We start from the raw sequence: 19,630 nt of genomic DNA, 5'->3' as shown, positions 1-19,630 counted from the left end.
GTCCCTATATGTGCTGGTACAAGAAATATTACTAATGATTTATGGGAACTGTCCCACAATTTACTGAATGGGTGAAACTTCTCTTGTCTCAAACAGTTGCCAATTTTATGACCTGTTAACACCTATGAATATTAAAAACGCAACCAATTAAAAATTCTCAGTGTGATGGAAATGGAATAAATTCACAGAGAAGTGATCTTGTGTCTGCTGGTTTCTGGGAGGTTTATTACAAGCTAGTCACTGAAGGAAGCAATTTCAACTCTGATCTATGGATATATTTTAAGTGTCAGCCATAAAACTATTTAATTGTAGTTATCTATCACATTACACTTCTGCATTGACATTTAGACATGGGAAAGTATGCATCAAATATTCTGAAGCAGAACGATTGACTTTTATATCCATTCTGCTCTCTCTATGGGTTATCTTGAAGGCAGGATTCTCTGGAAAGTAAGATCCCTGAATTATTGGCACTGTTTTGGTCTGAGATACCATCAATGATGTGATGCTTTACTGAACTGTTAGTGATATTTGGCCTTATTCAAAAACAGAGGCACAAGCCTGCTGTAAGATACATGTACCATTGCCACCGTAGCTTTGTTTCACCTTAGCACTTCTGCTGCCATGTTGCTTACCCATCAGCATGGCATTTTGGCAGCTGCCTGCAGGGATCAGACAAGGAGGTCAACAGCAAAGTTTCTCTCTCTTTTTTTTTTTTTTTTTTTACTGTCCCCCTCCTATGCCGAGGCAGTGATATTTTGCTCCTACAGAGAAGTTGCTTTGTGCCATTGTTTGTAGGACTGAGAAAGCTACCAATGTGATTAATAGTGGTCTGTGAAGTCTAGATTTCAGAGTTTCTCTATATTGCCTTACATATTGCCTTGTTTATATAGTAAATGAATGAATTCATAAAGCTGTAGACAGCAAGATTTTAGCCTTCTTTTTCTAGCATCACCCAGAAAATAACTCACATGCTGACAGCTACAGAGTGTTAATTCCAGGAAAGAGGCAAACCAAATAATGTTGGAGATGCATGAGCAATGCTTTTCACGTATCAGGGCTTTGTATGGAAAAGACAGAAATGGCAGAGAGCTAGCCTGAAATGCAGGAGGATGTCCTGCAGCAGGACATGTCAGCAGGATGAATCAGCCTCTGTACCTGGGCTCAGCCCCACCACAGAAGCAGACCATGCAGGTACCAGCTAAAATATTGTTTTTTGTGATGTTTCCCTGGGGATCTGGAACAGCATCGTCAGCTCTTAATATAAACCAAGCTAAAAGTCATGCTGCTATGGACACAGGGAAGACCTGAAACAGTATGAGGTAGCACAGGGAGACTGATCTCTGTAATTGTGCAAATAAATCAGATTAGCTTCCCTAAACTGAAAAATGCCTGGCTTGAATGCAGAATTTGCACGTGTGTGTTTGTCCAATATGTCTTCCAAAGTTTTTTTTTTCTTTTCTTTTTTTTTTTTTTCCACACCAGAAAGAAACACCGCTCGCCAATGCTGCATTTTGGGCTGCAAGAAAAGGAAACCTGGCTCTCCTCCAGCTGCTGCTGAACAGCGGGCGAGTAGATGTGGACTGCAAAGACAGTGTATGCACATGATGCACATATTCCCTTAGCGCTGATTTTACATCGCTTTCCGAAACCCACTGCAGAGAGGGTGTGGCAGGGATCTGACTGGAGACGTTCGAGAGTCTCATGACACCTGAACATGATTTAAAACCTTCCCTTGTCAGGAAGCAAGTTTGAAACTCGAGATAAAATAGCATGATGATTTATATCAGTGGCAAAGGGTTAGGAATTTGCCAGTGCTCGGATATGTGTCTTACATAGTTATTTGTGGCGCTGACATTAAAAACACAGATCCTAGCACCTCGGGCTTCTCTTTGCAAGGAAATGTCATTGTGGTAGTAGATCACAGTGAAGAATCAACTCAGCCAAGCCCAGTAGCAATGATTCTGTCAGCTAACATTGCTCCTCATAATTAGTTTTTTTAAAAATAGCCCTGGACCACAGTTTCCACTTAGGCAATGTAAAAGTTCGTATGTGATGTGCGGCCATTCCTGCTGTGAGTGGTGCATGCAGTGTGCTACACACAGCCTGTGGTGCTGGCCTCCTAACCTCCTACTCTGCCCACCCCAGTATCTCCTGCACTGACACCAACATGAAGGCACAGCAAGATTTCCAGGCAAAGAGGAGCCCAAATTTGATGAGGACCAACAGATTTCATGGGATTTATTTTTATTTTTTTTAGTATAGTTGTAGTCTCTAACTAGTTTTGAGATTAGAAATGGTTTAAAAACACAGATAAGGTGTATGCCTCGCTATTCTGCCTATAACATATGTACTGTTACTTGATTGTACAAAGCTACTGCAAAGAGACAGAGAAAACTGAGGTTGAGAAGTCCCCAGATTTCCTTTGGTTGTTGTTGCGACTGACTTACAGACAGTTGTGCCTGTGTTGTACAGGATTAATGCCACTTCTAGCATGTAACATGCTTCTCTCACTATGAATGCCTTCAAAGTGCAAGAAATTTTCTAAGCCCATTGTCTTTAAACTATTTTTCATCTTCATTTCGTTTTTGACCTGTAGGCAAGTACTCGCCATGCAATACATCTGGAGTTGATCCTATGGCTGTCGTTCAGACAGGGAGGAAGGGATGCATAGATGGGGGCATGAAGTAAACAGGATAGAGATAGATGTAAAGAAAGAAGGTCCACTACTGCTCCTTTTTTTCTCAAAATAAGACAAACCTCGATTAAGAATTTTTATTACGCCCTGTAAAATATCGTGATGTTAATTCTGTCAGGCATACACATTTTCTAGACTAAAATACTTTCATACAATTAAGGCTGCATGTTTTTTGTTTTTTTTTTTTTTGCAAAGTCACACATTTCTTCTTTAGACTGAATTGGTATGTGTGAATGTTTTAAGAATATTACTTGTATCCTTCTGTATGTGGGCTTTGCATGTTGCCCTTATACCACATACATGTAACTTAAGTCTTTTTTCAGTGGAGCAGTGGCCTTACTGGGGTACTGAGGGAACCTGAAGGTGTAGTTCTGCTATGGAAAGCTCTCTGATACAATGCGAAGAGTCACAGACAGAGCTTGTCCTAGTCATTCAGTTAGGGAATTAGTATTCAAAACACTGGGACCTTACTCCTGACTATGACTCAAAATTAAGTGACTCAGATAAGTCACTTTCCTCCTGTGTCTAAGGTTATTCTTCTGGAAAGGATGCAAATATCTTTGAGATTCTCTGATAAAAAGCTGTGCATAAACCAAAATATTGTTGATGTTTTTGTTACACTTTTTTCAGGACAGTAATGCAAAGTCATTGCATACATATTTGTTGGATGGTCAGGCTTAGCTTTGCAGGCAAGTCTGTAATGTATTTCTTTTCATACCTGCTAATTACTCATTTTCAAAGCATTCATGATAGCAAGTTTTAAATTGCCTTCAAATCTGTTCAGGGGAAGATTGGTCCCCTGTTCAGGAAAAGGAGAAGAGCAGACAGGTTCTGTGGTCAACAAGCATAAACACTCTTCATCTTTTCAGAAGAAGGTGTTGTCTCTTGCAGACAGCCTGATTCAATGCTGAAGGTGTCTGTCGAAGGTGCTGATCTGTTTTTCTTTATTCCCAGCTTGGCACAACAGCTCTGATGGTCGCATCTTACCATGGCCACATAGATTGTGTACGGGAATTGGTGTTGCAAGGAGCAGATATCAATCTGCAGAGAGAGGTAGGAGAAGTTCTGCATTCAGACAGGGATTGATTAAGTGACCGTTGGTTTATTGGAAATAATAAGAGTGTTGTCTGTTGCTTTCTGCCAACTGCTTATTTGTGCTGTGCTGTGCTGTGCATGTATAAACAGGGTCTGCTTTCCTAAGGACATCAAGGAGTCAGATGTCTGAAACTTGTAATACAAAGTGAGATGCCAGAGGTACATTTATAAATAATTCACGAAACATTTCCAGCACATGGGTGTTGGTGTGGGGTACTTATATCTGAGGTGTAACCCTCAGGTTACTCCACTTAAGCATCTGCCATTTTACTTATTGGCACGGTAATTTACAGCTTTCTGGATCGGATAAATGTGATATGATAAGGAGAAGTCCTTTACTTTTGACTTGCAGAATTTGGTCATTAACATCAAGAGGATGCTGTTGTGAGCCCAGGAGTTGTTATGACATGGTATACCCAGAAGCTTCTGCCTTTCAGTCTGAGACAACTCATCTCGAACAATCACACAACTTAATCACCCTTTCCTGCATGTCTACTTTGCATTCAAGACATCTCTCACACCATGACTTGCTTGTTTGTGGAAAGGAAAATGTCGGCACCTAGCTTTGTAGAAGTGCCTTCCCCTCATACTCTGCTCAAGTAGTGGTAAGGAGTATCTACAGCCATTCTCGTCTGTGTGATGGCTATAATAGCTCTGCAACGGAGTGGTACTGGCCCCAAAAGAACAGCAGTTTGATGAGGACATGTCGTGACATGGGATGATGGCAGGAAGAGCAGGACAGCAGTATTTTCGTCACTTTAACAACCCAAGCAAATGTTTCTTATTTTCCTTGGTTACCTGGAACTAGAGCATCAATCTCATGCTGATGTCTTCAAGTCACTGAGTCAGTGAATGCCATGCTTGATGATTTAAGTGTCTTTGCACTAACTGGCCTAAACTTGCATTAGCCATGAATGTCAGTATCTTTCAGAGGGGTCCTGTCCCAACAAAACATGTATTTGAACATGTAATTTCCCTTAGATAAACATTGCTTGAAAAGCAGCAACAAAAGGAAAAGTTGAGAACAGTTTTATGGACCTTTTCTTGAGTTTCACTCTGGACACATTGGTTCTGCATGCCAATATAAAGAGAAACACAGGAATACTCCAAAATCACTCTGTTGCAGAGAGGGAGCAAAATAAATGAAATTTAAGCCCTAACAACAAAGGGCACTAATCTGAAAGTAAATCTACCTACTCAAACTAGTGCTCTTGTACCTTGAAATTGCTGTGAACCTCAGGGAAAGGGAAGACCCATAGGCTTGTCTGTAAGAGGGGTCTCTAAAACAGTTTCAAGGGGCCATGTGCTATTGCAAAGGTTATTGGCACTGGAAAGAATTTCATATGTAGCTCCTTTTTTCTGCACATTATACATGGGATGAGAAAGCCTGAAATTAGGAATGCATGTTTGCCTTCTTTCTTCCTTACCTTCCTTGTCCCTTCTGTCCAGCCATTAAAATCTTCCATGTTCTTTTTTATTTTATTTTTTTTTTGTGCATGTATTAATTTACTCACTGGTTTTATACAGCTACTTTATCCAGCTAATACAGTTACATTTTATACAACTCATATAAAATATGGGCTTTCATTTCTTCAGTGAGGTTAAGGGAAAGTAGGAGCTGCATGACTGGCAATAGCTGCTTGAAGGCTGCTTGGCTGGATGGGAAGCTACTCATGCAAAAGACAAGGGTGACATACCAACTGCAGTCACATTTTGCCAGTGGAGAGTCAAGCAAAGCGGAGCTCTGCTGTGCTGAATAACCCCTCTGTGGTCTTTCCACACCCTTATCCAAATCCATCCTGTGCTCCTGTTTGTCTTAGGTTGTAGGAGCAGGTGGTAGAGGGGTTGGCTACAGATTGGCTGTTCCTCTCTTGAGTAAGACTGCTCTGTTCTCCCTCTGGGCTTTCTTTCCCTATCTGAAGACTGAAGAGAAGTAAATGAAACCTAAGAGGTCTCTATTAAAAACTGTGCAGAAGCCACTCGTGAAGATTGATCTTTATTCCAATGTGTGATGCAGGCCACATTTCTCAGTGCAATGATAAGAAAACTGACCTCTTACCAAAGATACCTTTTGTCCTCTGCAGTCCTCAAAATCATCACGTATTTTCAGATTATATTAAAGTGATTGGGCTTAATAAGTTTTAATTTGAAATGTATACTTTGATCAAGCATGTTATGTGGGGGTTTTTTTGTGTTTTTTTTTTTTTAATCCATTTTTTCCCTACAGTCAGGTGCAACTGCTCTGTTCTTTGCTGCACAGCAAGGCCACAATGACGTGGTGAAGTTTCTCTTTGAATTTGGTGCCTCCACTGAATTTAAGAATAAGGTAAGATGTTTTGTCTCATTTTGCATGCTGATACATTCTGCCAATCAGGACTGTTGTTTCCTCTTCACATGAAACATGATGTGGCAGCAGGAATATGACAAAATGATTTCCTCACTTGAATGTTTTCTGAATAATATGAGTACTACAATATATTGTGAAAATATTAACTTGGAACTAGCATTTACTACCGGGTCTTAATGGCATGATTTGGTCAAAGATAAGTCCATTGATAGTGAGATAGTCTTTCCTCTTAAGCCATTCTCCAGCACAAGAACAAAGGCTCTCTGTAAATCTCAGGTACCATCCTATTTTATGCATATATGTACTCCACTTGCACAGACAGGAATTTGGTCCATGTTGGGGAGTGTCTGCGTACCACCTTAGGAGACAGAAGAATATAATGGCTTCAGTTTGAAGAAGAAAAATAGTTCTTTATCCAACAGTAACCAATTTTTCAAGATGTTGCAGTCAGTGATTTGAATAGCTCCCTCAAACACAGGCTTTAAATACTGTCCCTGAAAACACAGGCTTTAAATACTACAGGAATTGATGGAACATCACTGGGACTCAACTCCTTACCCTCTAGGGACTGTAGCAGATATTACTGATTACAGATCCCAAGGTTCTGTGGTCGCAGAGTTCATGCATGCCTGTACAGTAGGATGTGGATTGATTCTGGTACCTCAGGGAACTATGCTTGTGGAAAGCAACACTCTGACCGCAGCAGAAGCCTCCATCAGTAAATTTAAAAACATGAATGAAATTGTGGCTGTTTAACCACAACATGGAGTGCAGCTGTGGAACTTAACACCATAGGAGGATGCAATGCTAAATACAACAGCTGGATGTTAAAGTGCTGGATAATCTCATGTGAAACAGGGTTATTGGGAGAAGCTGCACATTAAAATGGAGTTGCTTCTGAGTCTTTTATTTAAGAGTGAGGTATAGGTGGGGGTAGCAAGATTCAGAAAAATACTCTCTCACATTCATCTGTATATGATTGGGTGAGTGAATTTACACTGTTCTTTGAGTCATCTGACCTATAGATAGGCCACAAAAGCATGCTGAAGGAGCAGATGTGTCCCAGCCACGAGAAGAGCCTGTACTGCTCTCTAGGGCTGAACATGCAATTGGGCAGTGTTTTTGCAGAGGGCAGAGAATGCAGGAAACTGTTGGTAAGGGGGGAAGACAGAGACTGAGTACCTTATTCTGTCTAGAGGGACAATTACACCTTCACCAAGCCTTTGAGCAACCTGTGGTCCAGGTGTTTGTGAGGAGGTCATGACTAGGCCCAGAAGGTGAACTGCAGACTTGAAATTGTCTGATCCTTCATGACAATATATGATCATTTTTGAAGCATGCAAAATAAATTAAGGAGTCACTAGGGCTGATAAAAAGGTGTAAAGATCTAAATGAAAAGAAAACCTCTCTGCATTCAGCCCCTCCTTATGTCTTCCACTTTTGGACCAATACAGGTTTGGGTTTTACTGAATCTATCTCCCATTGGCCTTCTCATTTGTTTTGGTATTGGTTCGATTTTCTGATTTAATAATGTGATTTTCATAGCTTGAAATTATAAAATGAAATCTTTCTGTTAAAGGGCAACTAAGATAACAGGCTCTTCCATCCCTTTCCCCAGACCCTAGAAACAAAGTAGTTGACAAAATATTCCTTTTCAGGTCAGAGATAAAGCATTTTCTGATTAAGGCACTCAGCTGGGAGCAGCACAGGAAAAGATGAGGCTGATCCTGTCTGTTTTTAAAGGGCATTGCAAAACTCATCAATTTGCAATGAACTTTCTATTATAAATGAAGATGTTAAATTTAAATATGAAAACAGTTTGAATGCATCCTAGGAAACAGAGACTTTTAAGCAAGGCAATGCAAAGCCCCATGTCGTCTTTGTAATGTGCTTCTCTGTAAATTTTAATTACTGCATTTGTCACTCATATGCAAGAGTGCTAGAGAACAATCTTAATAAAACTATTCTTGTTATCCCTTCTATCATTTGAGTTGATATTCACTATGACAGGCTAAGCAAACATCCCTAGAAGTATGTATCAGAAAATAAAATGTTTACTTTTCTTTACCTGAGACATGTTATAAGCTTGCATCTGGGTTCTTGTAAGGATTTCCACAGAGGCATGCTTTCTGAGCAATACTGCTAGTCGAACAGTATGTTGGAGGGTATTTTTCAGTAGGTAGTAATTGCAGAAGATTGATTCCCCTCCCTCGTAACATATTTCAGAAAAAGTAAGAAAAACATCATGTAATTCTAAGGTGCTTGCAGGCAATGATGACAGAGGTGAAGGAAGGGACAGGCAAATAGAGAGGTGTACACCAGAGAGCGTGGTCTCATCGGGTGCTGCTGTTCCCAGAGCTTACATGAGAGATTGGCAGCTACTGTACATGCTGCTGACAGGGAGGAGAGAATATAGGGATAAGAAAAAAGGGTTTCAAAGGAAGAATTACAGAGGTAGCTGAGAGGACTGGCTCCTGTCTGAGTTTCCAGTGTGCTGGAAGGGTTTGCAGTAAAGGATTAGTGAAAGCTAAATTGTGTCATGAAAACAGGATATGAGCAGGAAATAAACCCAAGGCTGAGCGCCTTCTTTTAGCTCCATTGCCCGTCTCCCTCCCGCTGCAGAGCGGTTATTGCCCTACAAGTGCCTCCGTGGTTCCTCACATGTCCCTGCCCTGCTCAGAGTTTCCAAGAGGGTTGCCAGTACCAAAGATGCTGCTTCAGCATTTTACTTGTTTCAGCTGAAGCCAAAAAAAAAAAAAAGAGAGAGAAAAAAAAAAGAAGGAATCACATGGCTGAAGGAGATTTTAAGACTCTGTCATTTATTTCTTGTTTTCATTCTTCCATCTGCCTTCCTTATAGTCTGTAAAACAGTGGGGTCTCCAGCTAGAGCATGCTGGAGAACAGGCTCTTGTGCTGGCAAAAAGGGAAGAAAGTGAAAGCAAGATGCAAGCTCAATAGGAGTTGGGGGACTGATTTTTTTTCTTCTCCTAAAAAATGTGGACCTTTGCAGTGTTTTGTCCAACACTGCCAATTCCTTGATTTAACTGAGTGTTGTCTTGCCATAAGGTGTTTTCCATGGAAAGCATTCCCATCCCCAAGTTCTTTTTTGTAGAGCAAGACCTCTCTCTGTTTACCAAAATGGTACCCCCATCCAGAGCATGCACACGAATCTCAGTCTCTTCTGTGGAATGAATTTGACTTTATAGGAGACAGACAATAGAGCAGGTCTTAGAGTCCACTTGCCTTCCTGATCAACAACCAAATCCTTGGGCCAAGGAGTTGTTATTTGATTTTTTCTGGCCCTGGAAATATTTGATTTGAGGTGGGCAAATGGAACTAGATCAGGGTGATCTAGATCCCTTGGTCACTCTAGTCTGAAAGATCTTAATGTTATGTTTTGGAAATGTGTTATTCTTTCCCAAAATCTATCTAAAAACTGTTCTATCTAAAACTGTTCACTGAATTCAACCAGCTACTAGGTCAGGATCCCCACACTGAGACACTTTATATCCTGCTTAAAGTGTCCTCCTTCTTAAACCTCAGGCTGTGACATCTCCACGGTGGAATAGCACAGTCCTGCTCCAAGCACTTGCCTTCAGGTCTGCTGTGTTGACTGTGGTTAGCCGTGCAGGCCTGTCTTTGATTTGGGGCCTCTCATTTTGTTGCCTCCAGAAATTATGTTAATAACCAAACAATCTTCTTAAAATAACATAGCTGGGAATACAGGGATTGTAGAAAATGAAAAGCAAAAAAGCAATAAACAAACTGTTCTCATACGCAGCTGAACATGACCACTTACCTTCCAGATGGGGAACCTCAGTATTTTTAAGCTTGCTATAGCTCATCCTTCCCTGCCTCTCTGAGGAAGACCTTCTGTCTTGATAGTACAGTTTCTTTTCTTAACTCATTGACCTTTCTCTCCCCGTTTCCTTCAGGGAAAGTCTTTTAAAAAGTCTCTTTTTTTGTTTGTTTGTAGGCCTTCGATCTGGTAACTCAGCACTCAAGTAAAACTGTCTTTCAGCTGATGGGAGACAGGAAACAGGTTTCATGAAGCTACTAGCTTTTGCCATTGTTTTTTAAGTGTGTAGTGGTGGTTTGTTGGTTTGTTTATTTTAATCCAGAAACCATTGTGGTTGCTTTCGTGTTCTGTTCCAGCAGTTCCTATTAAATTAGGATATTTTATTTGACAGGAAAGTCTAGTGACTCATTACTATAGAGTAACTTAAGTCCACTGACCAGATTGCACATCGTGTTTACTTACATAGTCCAGAATTAACAGTTCTTAGATGGTCACCTAACAGTTTCACATTGGTGACTTTGCTGACACTCAAGCCTTGCTTGCTTTTTAATGTGGCAGGGCAAAAGGGTGAATAGTTTTTGAGTGTAGTTACAGACAGTCCCTGTGGATTACTTCAGCCATGTCAGGGCTTGAGTTTTCATGAGATTGTTATAGGCATGAAATAGCACTACAGATTAATAAGTTTGATTGTCACTTCCCATTATGACAGATTCCTTCATCCATTTGGTCTGTAACTTGTCTTGCTGGCTATCTGTTCAAGTGGAAAAATTAAGAAAAAACATTTCAGTTGTTTCAGAGAACAAGACTGAGGGAAAATATAATCTTTTGCCCCAATTAATAACAGCTGTAGAAACCATTTATTTGATAGCTTGCTTTGTGGAGGAGGAGCTTGAGGCAGGGAGAAGGTGGGGAAGGAGACAGAAACCCTCAGGTATCCACGACGTGGCGTCATCCTTGCACCACGGCATGGTGTCATCCCAGGCAGGAGATGAGAACCTCCTCTCCATACCGGTGTCAGAAACGATGGCAATTTTTGAGTGGGGTACAGTGCATTTAACATGATGTGGCAAGCCCCGCATTTGCTATTTCCATTGTTTCAGCTGGCTTGGAGTTGTGAGCCAGCAATACTGAGGTATTTCCCATCTCAGGTAGCTCCTATGGGAGCAGCTCTACATGCCAGACTTGATGCATGTGCCTAGGTCTCCCTTTAGTGGTAATGCACCGTAACTATAACTGCCAGGGATCACTTCTTCAGCAGAAGTAATGGGGCGTTCACTGGGTCATGGATTTGGTCTGATGCATGCTTCCACATTTAGCTAGAATGCTTTTAGCTGCATCCTCCCTACTCTTCTTCAGGCCAGAACTAAAATGTGAAAGGCAGAACATGACAGAGCATGAAGTTCTGGTCAAAGAAGAGCAGATGGTCGGTAGGCTTTAGAGCAGGGGAAGGGTGTGCTGTCCTTCAACAAGCGGAGGAGCTTGTCATGGGTAGGGGATTTGGCAGTAAAAGTGAAGAGATACAGAACAGCTTGGTGTTGTGAAGCAAATAAAGTCTCTAGTGGGAAGGTAGAAGATGAGGAACTAAAAGCAGAATTTTCTTTGTTCCCGTCACTCACTAAAAAAGCCTCAGGAGAAAAATGTTTATAGTGATAGAGCCAAATATTTAAGGGCCACGACTTGGCGCTAAAATTATGAAGGATTCAGTAGCTAGTCACTCCAGCATTGTTGTGAGCCAAATTCTGAAAAGCCTTAAAATTTGCTTATGTTTTATGGTGACATTCAGTCTAGCATCTTCACTCCCACACTACTGTACCCTTTCTTTGTTTTTTCACAGGATGGAGGTACTGCTCTTCTAGCTGCTTGTCAGTATGGGCATGCAAAGGTAGTGGAAACTCTGTTGAAGCATGGTGCCAACATTCACGATCAACTTTACGTGAGTTATTTGACATGGATAATATTGACAACACTGGTGATGGAACAAATGTGCTGTTTGTTGGACAGCAGTGGGTACTCTGGCTCCAGCACAGAAAAGCATTTGCCAAATATTGTGGTTTTGTAGTACTCTGCTTCTCTGAGTTGTGACTTTTGTTAACTGTCTGCTTTTCACAGTTTTGGGAGAAGTGGTACAAAGATGGTTTAGCTGTGTTTTGGTTCCTTGTCTGTAAGAAGGCTATGTTCCAAATCTGCACCAGCTTTGTGCTGTCCCTTACCATTGAACAAAAGCTCGTGTCATGTTTTACCATGTCAGATTTGCATTGCAGGCAGAGAAATAAATAACTGCAAAGCCACTGAGGTATTCAAGAATCAGTTTATCAGTTTTCTGCCAAGAAATGTCGTAGAAGTTATGTTGTCTTTAAAATATATATTTTTTTAGTATCAGTTTAAATGATGTTATTTGGTATTTGTGCGTCTCTAGTTCGTCAGTTCTTTGGGCAAAGAGTGGTTAAAATGACTGAGCTGACATTGTTTAGTTGACTTTTCAGAAAGCTGGACTGAGCCAATGAAGCACTGGATTTAATTTACTTCAGCAGAGACACAAATAAGCCGGGCTTTTCAGCATTCAACAAAAATGAGTGGCAGGTTTTCTCTCCACTTCCCACCACTCTTTCCTACCCAAGGGCACAAGACAAGTCTGACAAAGAGGAATTTGTTCCCCGTGGATATATATATGTATTTTTTTTAGCCTTTTCGATAGGGTTTGCAGGATGCTGTTGGTCAGCACTGAGCACTCTCAGCTCCCACCAGTGTTCATGCACTCGTCGCACAGAGTCCCCACCTCTGTGCTGCTCCCACCCCACATCTGTACAGAAGGGTTCTCCACAGTCACTGCTGCCCAAATAGCAATGACCTTGCTAATCTAAGGGTTAGCATAATTCATAACATTCATAATGTTTGTCGTCCTCTGTTTGCTAATCCCAGGGTTTTCCACCTGGTTTAAAAATAGCAGTGCTGTTACACCTGGGGACACTCACCTAGAAGTAAAGGCAGTAAAATAATTTCCTTGTTGTCTCTCCTGGAAATGAGCAATATTTACATTCAGATTTAGAGATGTATTTTTATTGCTCAAAGTCATGAGGCAAAACCAGTCAGAAACAGCTGCTTAATAAAATAAGAACACAACCTCTTAAAAACAAGCACTAGCCTGACTCTTTTTTTTTTTCTGGGACATTGCCAAGTGGCTTTTACACAATGGTATCTGGCTGACAGTTTCACTTGCAGGCAGCCAAAGGAGAGGGATTTCGAGCATGCACTTGGGCAGTCCTCCCCAAACCGTTGAGATAGATATTTTAATTTTAACTTGAATCATGTGAGGGGTAGAGGAGAACACAAGAGAATACGCTAACTAAACAGTGCTACTTGCAAAAATATTTTATAGCCTCTAAACAACTTTCTTGTTATAGCACCAAATCAAGTACAAATCCCAAATAATTAATTAAAAAATAATGGTTTGATGACAGGCAAACCAGGTTCTCCATCATGATTAATGCTATATTAAAGAGCTCTTTTAATATTATGCAACCTTGTCTGCTTTCTAAATGGAAGCGTTCTTCCTGTATGTGTCTCTGGAGGAAGATGCAAAGCAGCCGATGCCATCACCCTATTTCATGCACTTGCATAGCAGCCAGAGAAAACAGCCCCTCAGAGGGCCCAGGCATGGATATTCATCTGCAGTGCCAGCAGATACCTCTCTTCTTTACCAGGAAGGACATTTGCCATGCAATCAAGGTCAAACATTTTAAATTCAGCCCCTGGGCACGCTATTCAGTGCATGTTTCAGGCCTGCGCTGAGTTTTCAAGGAGGAAGACCTAAGCAGTATGTCTTTCCACTTCTAGTTGGTTTCATGGCTTTTAATGAGGTTGGAAAACTTTTCATTGAAAAAAAACTCAATGAGATGATTTTTTTTTTCCTATGGAGAAAGCTTAGGAATTTTCTAATGTTGAGAACATCTCCATGTGAAAGACACGTTGAAGAAAAATAAATCCCGGATTAGTTAATTTCTTTCACAAACTTTTCATGGAGAAATGCTGGCTTCTGATAGGGCTATGAGATACTCTGTCCTGCATGTGCTACATTTACCCACTTTTATTACAGAGCCAATCTCTTCTGCAATATGTGCCAGAGCAGTGGTCTAGTAGTTGCTGGCATGGTGCAGCAGTATGGCACAGTACTCACTCCTTCGGTCTAAACAGCAGGCCTCAATGCCAGAGTCTCCAGTTCTGCAAAGCATTTGAACACGTTTTCACCACATGCATCTTTGTGGCAGAGCACCTCTGCATGAGCTAAACAAACCTGAATAAATACATTTTCCTAAACAGGTATGGATTTCTAGTTATGTAGACCAATGCTTTGGTGAGCTAGACTCTTAGTATGCCAGACCCAGGACTTAATGCTGTTTGATACATGATGGGAGCCAGTACTTCTTTATGCTGAATGAAAACATTGCCATAGTTTGTGATTTTGGTCATTACTCCTTGAGCTCAGCTGTATATATATGCTGTTACACTGCATAATGGCTTAGGAGGGAGAAGATGATTCAGTTTGCTTTGTTTTTGTGTGAAAAGTACAGTATAATTTCAAAACAACATAAACTGGATGTATTTGTTCTTAGGATGGAGCTTCTGCAATTTTCTTGGCAGCGCAAGGAGGCTATCTGGATGTCATCCGATTGCTCCTTTCTTCAGGAGCAAAGGTTAACCAGCCACGACAGGTAAGCTCAACACTTCAGGGCAGAGCTGGGATCTAATTAGTAAATTTCACAGTTATTTAAAGTTAACACTGGAATTTTCTCTGGACATCAGGTTCCCATGGAGGTGCTTCACCAAAAGGTAAATTGTGGCTGTGTCTGCATTTGTGTGTTAGTTCGGAGTGATAGTGTGGATTTGAAGGAAGTGCCCCAGTTGTTTCTGCTTGCACACAACCTAGATAATTTCCATAAGAAGTGAAACTGGAAGCTCCATTTTAGGCGTGCACCAATTGTGCTTCACATCCTAAAGGAGATCAGACCTCTGGCTGATCCTTGGGAATGCTTTGAACCATGTGCAGTTTGGGCACGTTTGGGCCACAGAACCAGACTAAATCAAAATAAAACCCTCAAGCTGTGTTTAGTGTAGATATAAGGGCCTTGCACTACCTCTTGCAACTACTGAGCTGTTTCTGCTGCACCAAGCTACTTGTGAGCATGTATAGTCCCTCATGTCCTTGCGTTCTTTTGAAAATCCTTGGAAAAGCTTTGGAAAATCTGGGAACAATAGTGAGAGAAAGTACTAGATTTAGTGTACTGAAATCACCAGAAATGTGGGTTCAGTATTAAAGCTAATCTTCGAAAAAAACCTTTCACTTTTAGTTTTATTTTGTATCCTCCATGTGTACTCTGAAATTCAGGCGTGAGTATTAACCTTCACCTCTGTAAGTACTTGGTACATGTGCAGAGCTTTGCTATCTATGTTTCCAGTTGCTTCCTCTCGTTAGTCTGTTCCTGTAAACACATGAGACCAGTGGCAACTGTGAGCATGAAATTAGCTCCTCTGTAGGCAGTGGGGCTGCTGTTTGATCATTAAATGATACGAATGAATTAGATGTGGTTCAGAGATCCCTGCTATAGAAGGCGGAGGGCTAGCTCCACTTTGCATCACTGCGTGCTGTTGTTAAGTATGGGTGCATATAGGTTAGGTCTTAAACTGAGGGATACATAAGCATGCCTGGTTTACAGAGACATACAAAAACTTTCTTGGTTTCAAAAAATATGGATCCTTAATTGTTTAGATGTGTCTTGATTCTAAAATCAGTGCTTAAACAGCACTTTCAGATGCTGCTTTGAATAGCCAGGTGTGGGAGTTGCACAGCTAACTTTGCTCCTGGCACTTCGAGGTGTCTGGTTAGAGACAGACGTTCCCAGGAATCTTTGCCTTCTCTGGGAGAGCCTCCCCTGTGGTCTGCTGAAACCCTGCAGGCAAGGTAGCTGTCCTGGGCCTTGACTGCACATTATAAATTGATGGGATAAGGTCTTGTCCTTGCAATCAGTCACGTATGTCTGCCAGGTGTCTGTGATCGCTGACTGTAGCAAGTAAAAAAACAGGAGTCAGGAGCAAATAAATGTGAGGACTTTAATAACAGAGGACAGTGTGGCATGTGACAAGCTTGGCCAGGTATTTTAGTATTTCTTTTCATCTGCCCCAAAGAACCTGAAAAGTCATAGCTTGGCAGCAGAGATTGATCTATATGTCTTCTGCTGCATCTGTAGGTTTGTGTCTCCTTGCTGCTCCTCTAGTGCATGGAAACTGCACTAGCATTTTATGTTCACAAAACTGAAGTCATTTTCCTGCTGGATAAGAAGGATAAATCAGTGTTTGCATTAACACCTTTTTGAGTGGGTCAAAAGAAAGCTGGGGAGCCTTTGATTTAGCTGAACCAGTTTCACATTCATGCAACACAATATTTCGTGATGCATGTTCAAATCTCAGTTGAGGCAAAGACTCAACTCCATGCGAATGGCCCTCCTGGCTCTATCTCATCTCCGGCACTATGGGCTTAGTTTGCCTCTGGGTACCTTGGATCCCTGCTAAGATTATGCCTGGGTAGGTCTGTGGCATTTGTATTCAGGTCCACTGTAATCCAAAGCATTTCCTCAACAAATGGAGCATTTTTACTGTTTAATTAGTAAAGAAATGGTTGGATGGACTTCAGTCTCTTTCTTACTAACAGATTTGCACTTTGTTCAAAGGTGGCACGTTGGTTACCAGGAATGCAGCCCTACATGGTGCACTTTTGATGCCAGATGTCTCCTACTGTCGGTCACAAGCTATGTTGCTCTTACTGCTGTAGGAAACTTTTCTAAGCAACACTGAATGCAGGGCTGCCTGTAGCTGCAGAGCGCAAGGTTCATGCTTCTCCTTCCTAAGTGTCCATGTTTTCCTCTCTGTCTTGTGAATTTAGGGGTGTAATTCATCTGTCTGATCACATGCATCTTCCCTGTATGTGTCTTCCTGCTGCTCCAGTGGGTACCAGTTCCCCTTCTGTCTTGTGCCCCGTCTCCCAGTCCCACAGGGTTCTCCTGACACCTTGGAGATGCCTGTGTGCAGGCCCTTCAGCTCAGCTCTCACAAGGCTGAAGAGGGAAGCTTTCCGGAAAGCTTCTTCCCTGGCAATGTCATTCCTCTTGATTTTTAACATCCTTTTCTTCTTTCTGACATTGGGCCCCCATGGAGACAGGCTGGAATTTTTTTGTCATCTTTTTGTCTAGACAGAGTTTGGAGCAATGTCTGCAGCCCGGTGTAGGCAATGTTTCTTTGCTTCTCGGACTCAAAAGCAAAGCAAGAAGGTTATTTGCCAATGAATTTTATGCTGTGTTTTGGCAGGCTTTAGTTTGACTGGTTAAGCAGACTGAAAATGTTATGAAAATTAATTTTTTTTTCTTTCCACGTGATATGCGATCACACATATATGCAAGCTGGTAAACCTATACAGAGTGCAGACTACAGTCCAGCAAGCTTGACTTATTATTAGCAACAATTCGGCTGGTATAGTGGTGCAAGTGGACTGGTGGGAAGAATGGTGGAGGAGATGACACTGAGCAGCCTGAGAGTAGGGGCTCTCTGTCCCTGAAAGTCCTCAGGGGGAATACAAGGGTAATTTCACCTCCTACAGTAATCTGGCCCTTTCTAAGACTCTAAGTCTCCAGCAAGCACTGAGATTCAAAGCTGCAAAGCAAACTCTTTAGTTAATGGGTAAGAGAAGGAGCATTAGAAATTTCTGTCAGGGAATGTTTGGGACTGCTGGACATAAGGAGATATAGTTTGTATCTATTATGAATTTACAATCAAATAAGGAAATAATAAACACAGCCTTAAACATATGGAGCATTTAACATTGTTTATTCTGTAAAAGTAATGGTCTCCAGTCTGCTGGGTGGTCAGAGGAACAAGAAATGGAAAGTACTTTTTGAACTGCTTCTTTCCCTGGTGTCATTTTCTTCCTGACTCATCTCTGAGTCTTAATATCTGTTTATACGGGAATTCTCACGTGGCATCTTAGTACAATGTAGTATCTCTTTTGGACCATACACCAACATGAAAATGAACAGAAATCTCATCTACTGCATATAAAGTTTATATGCATTTACATAAACCTGCCTGTTAGATGCTGTTTGCATAAAAGATAGAAGCTGACATTATTCACTGTGAGCCCACCATCAACTTCTTCATCTTTCTTCTTTTTAAGCTAAATTCTCCAAGGTGTTCACTCTTTCTCCCAATGTATTTTTGTCTCTACCCTATAACTGAGATGCAGACAAGGATATCTAACAGCAATACTATTAAGGACAGCTAATGGTAACATTGATGTTACCCAACACAAGTATTTCCTTCTGCTTCTTTCGCTTCATAACTGAAGAGTCATTCTTATAAACATCACTGTGAGTGAAAGAAAGCTGCTATGTGCCCCATGCTGTTCTTGTACTTGCATTTTTTTATGTAAACAGAAATGTGGATTTGCACAGCATTAGTTCCTCATGCCCATTAAATTTTGTAGGTGGCTCGCTATTTTCCAAGTTTTATAGGCTTTTTCAATGTCCCTCTTGCTATTTTCTAGAGCCCTCTGGTGGGAGAAGATTGGAAAAAAATATCAAGTGTCAGTTTACTGATAGGGAAAACACTGTACATTGGAGATGGACAGTTTTTGCTATCATGCTAACATCACATGCTCTTTGTACAAGAGAGCCTTTGTTATTTTTGAATCATAAAGAACACTCATTGCATTAACAGGATATGTACTAGAATGAGGTCAGCCACTAGCTTCCATGAGATCATTTATAGAGAATTGATACAAGAGTCAGCAAAGATCCTGTTCTTTGCCATTTGAAAAAACTAAAGATATCAGAGTGTACATTTGCTTTTCCCCAGAACCAGAAAAGGTGAAAACTAGAATACAATATCAAAGGAAGAAATAACTTTCTTGTTTCTTCCAATGAATTAAATCACTAGCCCATAGAAAGCAGAGAATGGTTCAACAATGTTTTTGAATAGCTTTAGCAAGTCATATGAATCTTCAGTTGGCACCAAGGAGAGAGATTACTTCTTTGATCAAGGTGGAAATATTTTATTTAAAGTAAAAAGCTGTTTCCTTCTGAAACTTCTCATTAAGGCTCTTTCCGGGGTTTTGTCTCATTCTTTTCCTGCCAAGTCTTCAGGCTGCTGAGGCTGGCAGGAGGAACTGGCAGAAGCAGGCACCCTGCTACATGTGGTCTCACTTGTAAGTCAAAGTCCATGCAGGCAAAGCCTTTTATTAAAGGACCATGCAAATTAATTTGGTGCCACATAACTAACTGCTGGAGTCGTCTTATAATCTTGAGAAGCAAATTTGGCCATTTAGAAGGAAAAGAAGGAAAAAATACAAAACTAAATTCTAACTGCAGAAACAATACTTCCAGTGTTTCAACTCACCTTTGCATTTGGGATAGAAATTCATCAGAACATTTAGCTTATTTTGAAGATGCATTTTATTTCCCATAGTTTTCTGCTCAAATCATGATTGCCTAAGAGCCTAAGACACATATTTTTTTTTTTCCCCAAACCAGATTGGTTTACATTGTATTCCTTGAAAATTGACTTTTTTTTTTTTCTAGTGGAGTTCTTGAAGATCAAATGTGTGAGATACTCACCATCTCTGTAAGTCAGGACATTTTTATCAGATTCCC

At 40.9% G+C, this 19,630-nt stretch overlaps 1 protein-coding gene across 2 annotated transcripts in view; it reads left to right on the top strand.

Moving 5' to 3' along the window:
• The window catches only part of ANKRD29 (ankyrin repeat domain 29), a 32,455-nt gene that overhangs the window by 3,573 nt on the left and 9,252 nt on the right, over positions 1–19,630 (top strand). Inside the window, exons 2-7 of one of the 2 annotated variants that reach the window (XM_035564069.2) lie at positions 1,486–1,596; positions 3,653–3,751; positions 6,021–6,119; positions 10,117–10,182; positions 11,774–11,872; positions 14,550–14,648. In XM_035564069.2, coding sequence (XP_035419962.1) covers positions 1,486–1,596; positions 3,653–3,751; positions 6,021–6,119; positions 10,117–10,182; positions 11,774–11,872; positions 14,550–14,648 — 573 coding nt within the window. The remainder of the gene's footprint in view (positions 1–1,485; positions 1,597–3,652; positions 3,752–6,020; positions 6,120–10,116; positions 10,183–11,773; positions 11,873–14,549; positions 14,649–19,630) is intronic. The other variant, XM_035564070.2, reaches the window with a different exon arrangement.

The sequence above is a fragment of the Cygnus atratus genome, chromosome 2 (genome assembly GCF_013377495.2).
Source record: "Cygnus atratus isolate AKBS03 ecotype Queensland, Australia chromosome 2, CAtr_DNAZoo_HiC_assembly, whole genome shotgun sequence".
NCBI lineage: Eukaryota > Metazoa > Chordata > Aves > Anseriformes > Anatidae > Cygnus > Cygnus atratus.
The sequence above is the reverse complement of the archived record's forward strand: the minus strand, read 5'-3'. Positions and strand labels throughout refer to the sequence as shown.